This window comes from Denticeps clupeoides, chromosome 5 (assembly GCF_900700375.1).
Source record: "Denticeps clupeoides chromosome 5, fDenClu1.1, whole genome shotgun sequence".
Lineage (NCBI taxonomy): Eukaryota > Metazoa > Chordata > Actinopteri > Clupeiformes > Denticipitidae > Denticeps > Denticeps clupeoides.
Window position 1 is genome coordinate 32,535,551 of NC_041711.1, and position 12,467 is coordinate 32,548,017.

At 45.9% G+C, this 12,467-nt stretch overlaps 1 protein-coding gene across 4 annotated transcripts in view; it reads right to left on the bottom strand.

The window, feature by feature from the left end:
* ube3d (ubiquitin protein ligase E3D) overlaps positions 1-12,467 on the bottom strand; it is a 32,845-nt gene that overhangs the window by 19,337 nt on the left and 1,041 nt on the right. The window contains exons 2-10 of one of the 4 annotated variants that reach the window (XR_003749863.1): positions 11,623-11,822; positions 10,327-10,414; positions 9,864-10,095; positions 8,481-8,553; positions 8,327-8,405; positions 7,948-8,056; positions 7,581-7,707; positions 4,906-5,044; positions 2,162-2,295 (exon numbers count right to left, since the gene is read on the bottom strand). Coding sequence is in view for 3 of the 4 variants with exons in the window: in XM_028981020.1 (XP_028836853.1) it covers positions 2,275-2,295; positions 4,906-5,044; positions 7,581-7,750; positions 7,948-8,056; positions 8,327-8,405; positions 8,481-8,553; positions 9,864-10,095; positions 10,327-10,414; positions 11,623-11,822 (1,111 nt within the window). In the remaining variant the exon portion in view is untranslated. Of the gene's footprint in view, positions 1-2,161; positions 2,296-4,905; positions 5,045-7,580; positions 7,751-7,947; positions 8,057-8,326; positions 8,406-8,480; positions 8,554-9,863; positions 10,096-10,326; positions 10,415-11,622; positions 11,823-12,467 lie in introns of those variants that run through there. The other 3 variants (XM_028981021.1, XM_028981020.1, XM_028981022.1) reach the window with 3 other exon arrangements.

The following is a 12,467-nucleotide window of genomic DNA, read 5'->3' on the forward strand; positions in this document are numbered from 1 at the left end:
CAGTGAGTGAGTGAGTGAGTGAAAAAACACCGATAACACAGTCTGTAATTGTGCAATTCATTATTCACGAACAAGTGGAGGTAGTTAGAACGGAGCTGAAGCTACAATGTGGATTCAAATATTTGCACAAAGAGCTACCAGACTGTCAGGCATTGAATGCATTACTTTGTGTGGAGGACTTTGTTAGAGCGAAAGGCTCGAAGTTTTCTCTGACCAGCCAGTTGGTTAGAGGGGGCCAAGCTGGGCTTATGGATGCCATTTGTCAAAGCCACATGTAGTGTCTGACAGATGCTGTGAGGAGAGCATGAGTAACGCCATTACGCCCCTTCTCCCCGCGGCCGCTCAGCGCTGCACCTCTCCCGACAGGCTCCAGGCCGGTGATGGAGTGAAAGCTCCAGGCGCTCAGTATTGCAACCAAATTAGAGGCGTTTTTTTTTTTTAAACTCCGTTTGCGGGACAATTCTTAAAATCCCTGAAGTCAAGTTCCCTTTCCCGCTCTCTGAGTAGACTAAACAATTCTACCAAATCACGCCACACCCTGTCAGGCCGTGCACCAAAGCGAATACTCATGAATATTAACACAGCTACTATGAAAGAAACCAGTGACGGCTCAAGCTAACTGGCCATGGGAAACCGGAGACTAATGAGCAACGCGATCCGCAAACATGTCAGGACAAAAGCCAAAGGTGTGCTTAAAAAAACCCCCCAAAAAAGTCCCTATCCTGAACCTGGGAAGTGTGTGGCACTGCTCTTCTGCGTGAGGAATTTTTCGGAATGATGGCATGGGCTGTTTCCCACTTGGGCCAGAGAACGGGACCCTGTGACGGCTCAGCTATTTAATTAGCCCATTCACTGGTATTTATTTAAAGGATCATCTTCATTCACGCTGTCTGTGGATGGAAGGGAGACCCGGGAGAGAAATGCGCCCTGGCTTCATGCGTGGATTAATAGCTTGTGCGTGCCATGTCTGTCTTGGTCGTTATGGACGGAAATGTCCTGTGTCCCGCGTCCAAGGATAAATTACATGCATTAACTTGGTAATGTGTCTCAACAGAACAAAGTGGCTTAGGCGATCAGCTTCATGGACGTTAAATAAATCTGCATATTGCGGAGAGATGCGTTCAAATTTATAGCGGCCAGATGTTCCTTTCAAAAAATCTACAGCAACAGTAAAACCTTCGGGAAAGGATTTCGGGGAAAGCATTTACATTTACAGCATTTATCCAGAGCGACTTACAGTCAGTAGTTACAGGGACAGTCCCCCCCTGGAGACACTCAGGGTTAAGTGTCTTGCTCAGGGACACGATGGTAGTAAGTGGGGTTTGAACCTGGGTCTTCTGGTTCATAGGCGAGTGTGTTACCCATCAGGCAACTACCACCCCTTGAAACCAGTGACAGGAAACACACTTGATCAGTGCTAGAATTTGATTGACTGGTCTGTAAGATTGTGAACATGATCTGCAGAAGTATTTCTGGCACCATAACACAATACCTCTGCTGTAGTGTAACGCAGTTAGATGAAGACAAAAAGTCCAGGCTAGACCATCGCGTGTGATGCCAGCAGAATCCAAGAGAGAGGAGATGGAGACATACTTCACGTCCGAATCACCCAGATGTGATGTGAAGCTCATTTCCTATGCGTTGCCATGCCAACATTAGCGGCTGTCCAAATAAATAAATAAATAACTAATAAACAGTCCCCCCTTTCACAGGAGCCAAGTAAACACAATCCATCATGCTCTCACCTCACAAACCCTACCTCACCTAACCTCACACACACACACACACACACTCCGCACACCAGTAGCAGCCTGATTGCAGCAGGCCTGGACTGGAGCAGCGCTGAGACTGAGGACGCGGCATGCCCGAGACGTCTTCCCTGTTCTCAGGCACGGGCACGTTCAAGTTTGCTTTCATGTGGCACGCGTGTTGGGCGAGGTATGCTGAACATCTGGAGCCTGTACTGTATAATTACGCAACAGATGATTATAGTTACGGTAAAATGTGCCCTCTGCCTTTAACAAACAGCGAGTGAAGGAGGAGGGGACCGCGCCAACATCTGTGGACGCATAAAACGTCCATAAAACTTGAGTCAAACAGAATAGGCTGACGTGTTAAGTTCACACCACAAAGAGTTTTTTTTACAAAACACATCATTTATTCCATAATTTGATCATTTTGCTGGAACAATAAAAAAAAACAACGGCACTGCTTGCAATGTCCTCTTGTCCTGAAATGATGGATGACTTGCAAAGTCCGTAGTGACAAATGTCGTCATGCTCTTATAAGTGCAACCTGATGAGGATACAAATGAAAGAATTAGAGACCTGCTGCAACCCTTGCACAAGACATTTTTAACAATCATCATAAACGTTATCTTAAATTAATCCACAATTAGCTTTTTTCCCCCCCATCATGCACAACAGCAATAAGTAAGCTATAAATCAACATCCTCGATTAATACAGCAAAAATAAAAATTCAAAATCCAGAAAGACCCCGTCACTCTCCATCTGCCCTAGCGGAGCATTTGCCAGGCAGAAGGGCACGGCATTCAGCAGACTCATGTGGGCGCTGTTTGGGGATGATGGATGATGGCCATCTCTGGATTGAGGATTAGTCTAACGGGAGCCACAGGGAAGGCTCTGGAACTACAAACGTTTTTTTAAATGCCATGCATTCGGAGAAGGATGATGTGTGCCAACGTGGCATCCAAGTACAACATAAAAAACCAGGAGCTTCTCCCCCTTCCGCTCTGTATGAAATAATATATTTCTGCATGTGTATCCACGGTGAAATAGACTCCATTTCGTCAGGCTGAATCACCCAGGATATTAAAGCCAATCTGCACGTTCACATTTGGTGACAATGATCAATCTGTGATTAAATATCCAGCCCAGTTTAACCTTGCCAACTGAATGGGTGAAGATGATACAGTAGACTGTAAAAGAAGCACAAGGAAGGATGAAGTAAAAGACACCACTCTGTTCAATCAGGATTCTACCCGGGGTCCATCCAGGTCGATACCTGTCTGTTCCGTTCAGCCGGGAGGTTGGGAGCTGCGGTTCCTGGTGTGCATGTGGGTGATAAATGAGTGCAGGGCCGTTGGCTCGTGCAGGAATGCCACTCTAAATTGTAAGTACTTCTCACCCCATTAGGCAGGGAGCTCTCAGGCAGAACAATGGTTTTCAACGCTGAGCCTCCAGGGTTTTGGTGGAATGAAGGCCAACGCAAACACTCATGGTCTTTACCCCCCCCCAGCCAACTCTCCTTCACACCCTGGCCGGATCAAGCTCAAAGACTGTGAGAATCGACTCCCATGGCCTACTGCCCAACGTAAAGCGTGATATGGACAGTGGCTGAGGAGTGCTGAAGTGTTAGCTCTTCATAAGTTCTTATGCCTCTTCCATATGCAGATGAGGTGTGAGGCGCTGCCTCCATGGATCAGATCTGTCGTTACAGCACATCCTACAGATGCTCAACTGGACTGAGATCTGGAGCATTTGGAGGCTAAATGAACATCTCAAACGGTGTTCCTCATACCATTCTTTTTTTTGCAGTGAGACGGGGCACCGCTACTCTGTCATCGGCGAAGGGGGATACTTTGTCCCCAATAATGATTAGGTTTGGAAATACAGGTCAAATCCACACGGATGCAGCACCCAAGGCGTATCAGCATATATTTGCGCAGCCTTCACTGGCCTGCCTTCTTCCTATAGTGCATCCTGGTGCCACATGTTTACATTTATTTACCAGACGCCCTCATCCAGAGAGACTTAAAACCAGTAGTTACAGGGACAGTCCCGCTGGAGCAAGTCAGGGTTAAGTGTCCAGCTCAGGGACACATTGGTAGTAAGTGAGGTTTGAACCTGTGGTTAAACCTGTGGAACCTTTGTGGCTCTCCGGTTCACTAGGCTACATTTAACACCCATTGTGTTCCCCAAAGTAAGCGGAATAAAAGCGTGATTCCAAACAGAAGCAGAATCCAGGAAATGATGACCGACAACAAATACTCAGTGAAATATTTAAAATGTTAAAATAAACCCGGAAGGGTTGAACTGAAGTGAAACGTGACAGTGAAGTGACACAGTGAGCAGTGGGCGGCCATGACAGGCACCCGGGGAGCAGTGTGTGGGGACGGTGCTTTGCTCAGTGGCACCTCGGCGGATCGGGATTCAAACCGGCAACCTTCTGACTATGGGGCCGCTAGGCCACCAGCACCCCAGTGCAGGTTGTAGATATACATCACAGAGAAGGGCTCATTACGTGCCTTGTCCGGGCTCGGAGGCACCGGAGATGGACAATCACGCTTATTCGCGCCGGACCAAATAATAAAAAGGACCGCCCAGACTGTTACGGCCATGCATAATTCAACAGGACATCTTCTAATAGTCCATTTCCATAATGTCCCAACTTTTTCCTGTTTTGGAGTTACATCCCACCCACTAGCAGATGCCACTGTATTGGGGTAATCAACGCTATTCGCTCCACCTGTCATAATAATATTAAGTAATAATAATAACAACAACAGCAACAAGAAAAATCCACCTGGACAACAGCGACAGGCTGCTGGATTGGACCTAAACGCCTGTTCCGGGGGCTTTATTCTCTTCAACTTCTTTGCACCCCGGTTAAGAAAAGGAAGGAGCAAGCAATTTAAGTTCAAAGATTTAACTCCAACATAATGAGGCTGGGGCGCTGGTGGTTTTTTTTTAATGTCTGACAGTCTCCGACTACCTGCTCCTCTTCAGTGAGCGGAGTGACAGGCACGTAGCTGCCGGCTGCAGCAGTAATTACTTATACCGTCTCTTAAACTGTCAGAGTAGGCAATGACAAACAGCCAAGCGTACTCGCAAACTTTCTACACACACACAACTCCGTTTCATGTTTCTGCTGCGGAGCGTCACCTGGTAGGAGTTCATGCTGCGCAGAGATGCGGGCAAACGGGAAGTGCTGGAGCGCAGCAGATCGAGGACTTCCTGACAGGTAGCCAGCGGGAGGGTCAGGGGGTGGACGCCGATGTCCCTCTCCCAACTCTCCAGAATCCTGACGGGGAGGGAACAAAAAGAAAGCGATCAGGACGACGAGAGATTGATGGAGAGGAGAAGAGGCGGAGAGAGATCACAGGATGGGCCAGTACCATACGTCTCCCTTGTCGCCAAGTACATCACGGAGGCCAGGGTGTAAATTGTGGGAATTCGACAGCTTGAGACATTAGTTTTAATCATGTCAAAGAAATTTGTCGGCGAGAGGACGCTGGAGAGGGGACAAGCGAGAGACGTGGGGAGATTGATGCCCTGCCACACATTATGGCGATGATCTATTTGGGACATTTCAGTGACATTTAGCCATCTGTGCCTTAGCTGAGTGAATTACAGAAGTGCAAGTAAACAGGTTAGTGGGGCCATAGCAAAACCCCACTATGACCATAAGACACAACCCTATACATCCCAAAACAGATGCAGATGGCAGAGGTTGTTTTCCGGTGGCCCATAACTCCCTCTGACATTCAATTACCAAGGAACGAGGGACCCACTCAGATGTCTCACCCGACGCATGAATGAAATTGACGCCAGACCGGACAGACAGTGCATTACCAGTTCTACGGTAAATAACAGCTGCGCCAGGTGAAGGACGCTGCAGAAGTGGCAGTAAGTCGCCACAGCAGTCACCTTACTGCACCACAGCACCCCAGGAACCACAACATCAGAGTATTTCCTGGGAGTTTCCACAGTGGCGAAGCACAAAATCTAATTTTATATACTTAAAACAATGAGGGTCTTATTATAGCGCTTGCATCTGAGTATTATTAGCAATAATATTCACACATATTAATAATAATAATCTTTAAACAAAAGATGAGTGTAAAATGTATGTTCTCATTTAATTGTGGTACAGATATCTCACAATATTGATATATCATATCGATAAATAACAAAAATCAATTTAAAAAATATTTACCTCACCTCCATAACCACTTAATTTAAAGTGATTGTTTTGTCATTGTGAAACACTGCAGAACAGCACATGGTGCACACAACGAAATGTGCCTTCTGCATTTAACCAATCACCCTTAATGAGCATTGGACAAACATGAAAAGCGCCCAGGGAGCAGCCTGTGGGGACGAACCTGCAAACATCCAGTTACGAGTCCGCTTCCTCACCCGCAAGGCCACCACTGCCCCCCATCCCAGTAAACTGGGCACAGGGCATGGAGGCAGCATACTGCTGGGCACATGCAACACACACCATTCACACACCATTCTGGCAATCTAGAGTTTTCCATGGCAGCAGGAAACTGAACCTGGAGGAAACCCACGCAAAGACGGGGAGAGCATGCAAACTCAAAGACGGAGCCGGGATTCAAACTCGCCACCTAGTGAGGCACAACACAACAATACTCAATATGTCACAGTGCAGTAATGAAATGTCCTATTAATGAACTACTGAATTCAAAGACATTTTATCATTTGATCATTTTCACCAACCCCCCACCCAATAAAGTATTGTCTGGTTTTAATTCTCTCCATTCTACCCGCAGATAAGGATGTCAGCAGGAAGCTGGCATGGAGCATATGAAAGCTGGGCATTCGACATGCCTGGGGCTGCTCCTGTAATCTCTGATGTTTTGCGTAATTACAGCGATTCTGTCTGCGGGTATAAGGTGCTGTCAGGCTTTTTTTTTTTTCCCCAGACACCCCAAATGATCTGCTCAGAAAATGAACTTGCAGCAGATGAGAGGAGAGTCGTGACCAAACGCTCGTGTCAAATACCACACCTACCTGCCTCTCTTTGAATTCTGGTCTTTCAGATAAAAAAAAAAAAAAAAAAAAAAAAGAAAGACAAACATTATATTGGAAGTCACCCTCTTCTGCATGTGATCAGCGAAGAACAGAGTCTTTCTTTGAGAATGTGTGTGTCTGTGTGGTGTACATACATTTAATTGTATGTGCTCTTTAGATGTGTACATGGACTAGATGGTTCCACCCAAAGCAGTGAATATATAATACAGGGTGGGCCATTTATATGGATCCACCTTAATAAAATGGGAATGGTTGGTGATATTAACGCCCTGTTTGTGGCACATTAGTATATGTGAGGGGGCAAACTTTTCAAGATGGGTGGTGACCATAGTGGCCATTTTGAAGTAGGTCATCTTGGATCCAACTTTTGTTTTTTCAATATGAAGTGGGTCATGTGACACATCAAATGTATTGGTAATTTCACAAGAAAACAATGGTGTGCTTGATTTTAACGTAACTTTATTTGTTCATGAGATATTTACAAGTTTCTGACCACTTATAAAATGTGTTCAATGTCACCAACCATCCCATTTTATTAAGGTGTATCCATATAAATGGCCCACCCTGAACAAATAAATAAATAAAAATTTCAGCTCCATCTCAGAGGTGACCGGGCTGCGACTCAACTGTGACAGCCTTAAAGCAAATATATGCAAACAAAGGGCCAACCGGAGGCAGACACTGTCCAAATCTGTGAGGAGATGGTGAAGGATGATGGGGCTGGAGGTGATATGAAACCGAGGATGGATGAGAGAGATAAGAATGGATTTACGACTTACTCCTGGTGCGTGCTGGGAGCGCAGGGGAGGTAGAGGACTTTGACTGCACCGACTGCTCTGCATGACTGATGCTCATCGTCATGACCGGCACTGGGAGAGGCGCTGATGTTGCTGCCAACAGGCTCCTCTGGAAACGAGGCAACCAGCGTGTCAGTGTTCAGGAGCCAGAGCTGGGGAGCAGAGACGCCATTTAAACACAGTGGAGAGAGAGTCTCTCTCTCTCTCTCTCTCTCACATGCACACAGTCTCCAATTAAAAAAAAAAAAAAGCACTAAAGTCTGCACAATTTCGTTAAATTAATGCAGCGGCACAATGCTTGCTGCCTCAGGCACAGACAGACGGGACATGAAAATAAAAGGGCTCGTACCAAGATAAAAGCTTTGCCACTTGGAGTCTGGACGGAGAAACGGAACGTACTCTGTACAGACGACAGCTCAACAAGCCTGGCAGCTAAGGTACGCTCCAGAAACTGTGATCTGTTACAAGGACACAATTGAAGACAGAAACACTGCTCACAAAGGCTCTTCCTTTACAGTGATTTATTCGGCGATTTTGCCCTACAGGAGTTTTAAATTTGGCATTCCCAATCCGAACAACTGCTTCTCCAAAGAGAAATTAACAGTCATATTAAACAGGCGTATTAAAGCAATATTAAACATAGTGTACTAGGGGAGTTGCGAAGGGACCTGAGATATGAACTCCACTTTTGATTATAGCCTTGCTGACAGTTTACATTAAGCTTTCACCTCGGTAGAACGAAGGCCGTGACTTTGTCCTCATAGCTCATTCTGACCAGCACCTCGGTTATGTAAAGTTTTACTGCATCTGAAATAGTAATAATAATAATAATAAATCATACATTTATACATCAATATATTTATAGCTGTAATCTTAACATACCTTCACTGAGTGCTTCTCCTAAAAGGGAGTTGCATTTTTTACACGACACAAGCTGGTTCCTATGGCTAGGCTTCTGCCGCCAGAACACAGAGACAAGACAAGAAACACGGAAAACAGAAATCAATACAAACACAGAGCCATCGGTGATGAATCAGGGTTTTGCTCAAGACCACCTGGGAAACCACGGCCAAGCCGCAAAGAGAGAGAGACGAGGGAATTTCTCCTCTCCTCCACAATGCCATCCGCGGCCTTTCCTTCTATGGCTCCACCTCCATACCTTTCCTTTAAAAGAAGACGAAGGCTGCCCTCATCCTCCGCAACTCCTGGGGTGCGGGAGATGGGAAGAAGTGTTCCTCAAGAACAAAGCCGTAAACCTACCCGATGACGCAACCATGGGCTACTGTTAGCTAGTGTAAGGGTCAACGTGTGACACATCGACGGGTGCAAGTTTAAACTATATACACCGCGTATACACCACTCAGCTTATTTAACGAATTCAAGTACGTTCTGAAATTCTCACTGCAGACAACTTACGCTTGAAAATGCACTGAGTCCTATTCAGCGCACTAAAGCACTTACGAGCGTGCCAAGGCGGTGGCACTACAGGCCGATTACAGTTTTGCACCCCTTCAGCTCCAGCTGGTCAACAATGCTGCTGTGAGACTTCTCACACACCACACGCTGCCTTCAATCTGAAAGATGGACCTGCTCCTTCTTATCGCTTTGGTGCTGATCAAGCACTGGTCATCTTGAGCCTCCTCCTCTTTTTGGTCCTGTCTCCTCAGTGGAAAGGACATCAGAGCGTCCTCTTGACTGTACATTTAGCTTGTTTTTATACGGAAGGTTCTCTGCACCATGATAGGGGTTGCAAAGGTCTCAGTTGAACAGCAGCTTAAGTTATACAGGCATAAAGATCAGATGTGGACTACAAAGCAGTGGACAAGAATGTCTGCTAAATGCCATAAATGTCCAATCTAAGAAATACAGTTCCAGACTGAACCTTTCATAAGAAGCATGAAGCAGCTTTTGTACAGAAAACCGAACAGACATTAATTAATCCTATTGCAATAAAGTCAATAAGGTTAATACTGAAGTGGTGGGCAATCATTCTTAAGATCACATGTTTTCCATGGACATTTCTGAATGGATAACAACTTCTTGATGCTTTAATTAATGACATCAACAGAACAAAACTGGCTTCAAATAGTGGGGAACACACTCACCTATGAACCAGAAGACCCAGGTTCAAATCCCACTTACTACCATCGTGTCCCTGAGCAAGACACTTAACCCTGAGTGTCTCCAGGGGGGGACTGTCCCTGTATAAGGGTGCCTGATAAGTGCTGTAAAATGTAAAAAATGCTGTAAAAGCTTCTCCTTTACCTTCTCGGAGTCATGGCTGTTGCCGACAGCGGTGTGGGAGGAATTAGTCTCCCGTGTAAGAGTCTGGTCCGAGTCCTTGTCCCATGCCACAAGCATGTACGTATCGCCTGTTAAACAATCCTCTGGCCGTGGAAGCAGCTTCCTGTTGGCGAAGGGATCTGGGTGGCAGCACCAGTCGTCCACCAGTGCATTCCAGTTCCCATTGGGCAGAGGGAGAACCCTCTGGAAAACCCTGAAAGAGAGCAACAGTGAATATAAGAAATGATGCATAACTACTCAGCAAAGCAATTACTAAACAGTAATGGCAAAATACTAAATATCTACGCCATTCACCGAGACTCATGTCCTTATGTTCACTCTCACCGGCGCGCGCGCATATATATATATATATATATATATATGTAAAAAAAAAAAATTAAAAAAAATAAAAAATAAATAAATAAAAAGAAACCTATCCTCTCACCTCTGAAGCAGCTCCACCCCACAGGCCTGGCAGTGGAAGATATAACTCTTGTGGGCTTGCAGCCTCTGAATCCCACTCCGCCGAGTCTCTGACGGAGAGAAAAACAAGAAAGTGAGAAACTGACACGGAGGAGAAAATGTAACCTTGCAGGCTGCTGAAGCCAATAAATGCACCAGGACATAAGCTACCAATCAATCTATTTTTAATTAGATTTGTCTGCGAAACACTTGCGCTTGTCCTTGTCTTCGGTTTTATGCCCTTTGCCGCAGTAAATTGCTGCTTCCTCACCATAAAATTGCAGTGCACGTTCAAAATGCCAGTTCCAGTTTGACGGCAGCTCTATATCATCCTCAAAAACCGTTAAGTGAATTTTCTGGAGGATTTAAGGATGTCTGCATAAACCCTCAATAAATATTATTATGTTACATTATATTAAATAACACCTATTATATAAATTACATAATAAATAAATTAGACATATTCCAAACATTGTGTGCATCTCCCCTTTTCCAATTAAAGAAATGGGGCCAGAGGTGGCCTAGTGGTTAAGGAAGCTGCCCCCGTAATCAGAAGGTTGCCGGTTCGAATCCCGATCCGCCACGGTGCCACTGAGCAAAGCACCGTCCCCACACACTGCTCCGCGGGCGCCTGTCATGGCTGATGCAGAGGACAAATTTAACTGTGTGCACCGTGTGCTGTGCATCACATGTGACAATCACTTCACTTTAATACTATGCTGCACTGTGTGCCCACTTGAGCCTAATATATCCAATCAAGAGACCAATGTTCAACGCCTTGAAATTAGGACTCATTGTGTTAAATTTTGGTTATTTTGGTGTTAAATTCTCAATACCACAATTGTTTGGTCTCAGAGCCAATTAAGACAAAACAAGATAACCAGACCTACATGTCGATGTAACTCGCATATGTACAGAAACTCTAAAAGTGTGTAGGTTCTGAAACATTTTTGTGAGTTGGGCACTGTGAGTTCGGGGGTTAAAAGGTAGCCACCTGGCCTGGATCTCTGCGTCTGGCTCGGTTTCAGATGGCCCACGATGAAAGATGTGGGCCCGAAGAACCTCGGAGAGGCGCAATTTCAGCTCTCTTAATTAATCAAAGTTAATCTCCAGAGTGTGGCGAGGCGTACACGGGCAAGCCTGCATTCATTATTCAAATTCTTCATGCAAGTACAAAGAGAATCAATTTTATCTCCAGCTGCTTAATGACCCTTTGATGCTGCCCCGCGTAACCCGAGGAACCTTTACACGGGCTCCGGAAGTTCCCGGCAGCATCTACCCGTGTGCCGGTCCACTTTCAGCCGCAGTCGGACATGCAGCTCCCCTCCCGCGGCTGCCGGCGCCGGCCGGTGGGGCTCCTCCACCACGCTGACCCCTGGCGGGAGCTCCACGCGTCGCACCCCCCTCGCTGTGTGGACCTGGAGCGAGGAGGTGCCACTGGAAACCTTTATCCCAGCTGAACATCCGGCTACGTCACCCCTGAAGGACAAACAGGACAAAGATGGTGAGTCTTCAGCGATGTGAAAGCAGACAGAAAGCACCTTAATCTCCAGGTTTTTAATACTCCTCATCCGCAGCATGATGTGAATGTGGGTTTTTTTTTTTTTTTTTTCCTGAATTCCGAGCGTACAAATCACTCTGTTCACGCTACAATACTTTTTGACATTTACATTTACAGTATTTATCAGACGCCAGAGCGTCTTACAATCATGTAGTTACAGGGACAGTCACCCTGGAGACACTCAAGGTTAAGTGTCTTGCTCAGGGACACGATGGTAGTACGTGGGGTTTGAACCTGGCTCTTCTGGTTCAACAGTCACGGCGTCGAAAGTTTAAGCCCACGCTGAAGTCAACACTCCCGCCTAGTGGCGTGAACGCTTCCCCACAACCTGCAGCTCTGCGAAGGATGGACGTGGTTTATTCATATCCTCGAATAAAGGATGGAAATTCGCTCGTGTGTGTATGAATACGACAGAAAAGAAGTTAATTGAACCTAAAATGAATCTCGAGAACGGTTTTGCCACACCAAGCCATTCATTTCACTGAAAGACTATTTACATCATCTGTTTAGCACAGCCATACGAACAGAACAAACGTGTAAACAGTATGTACAGCACTCAAAAG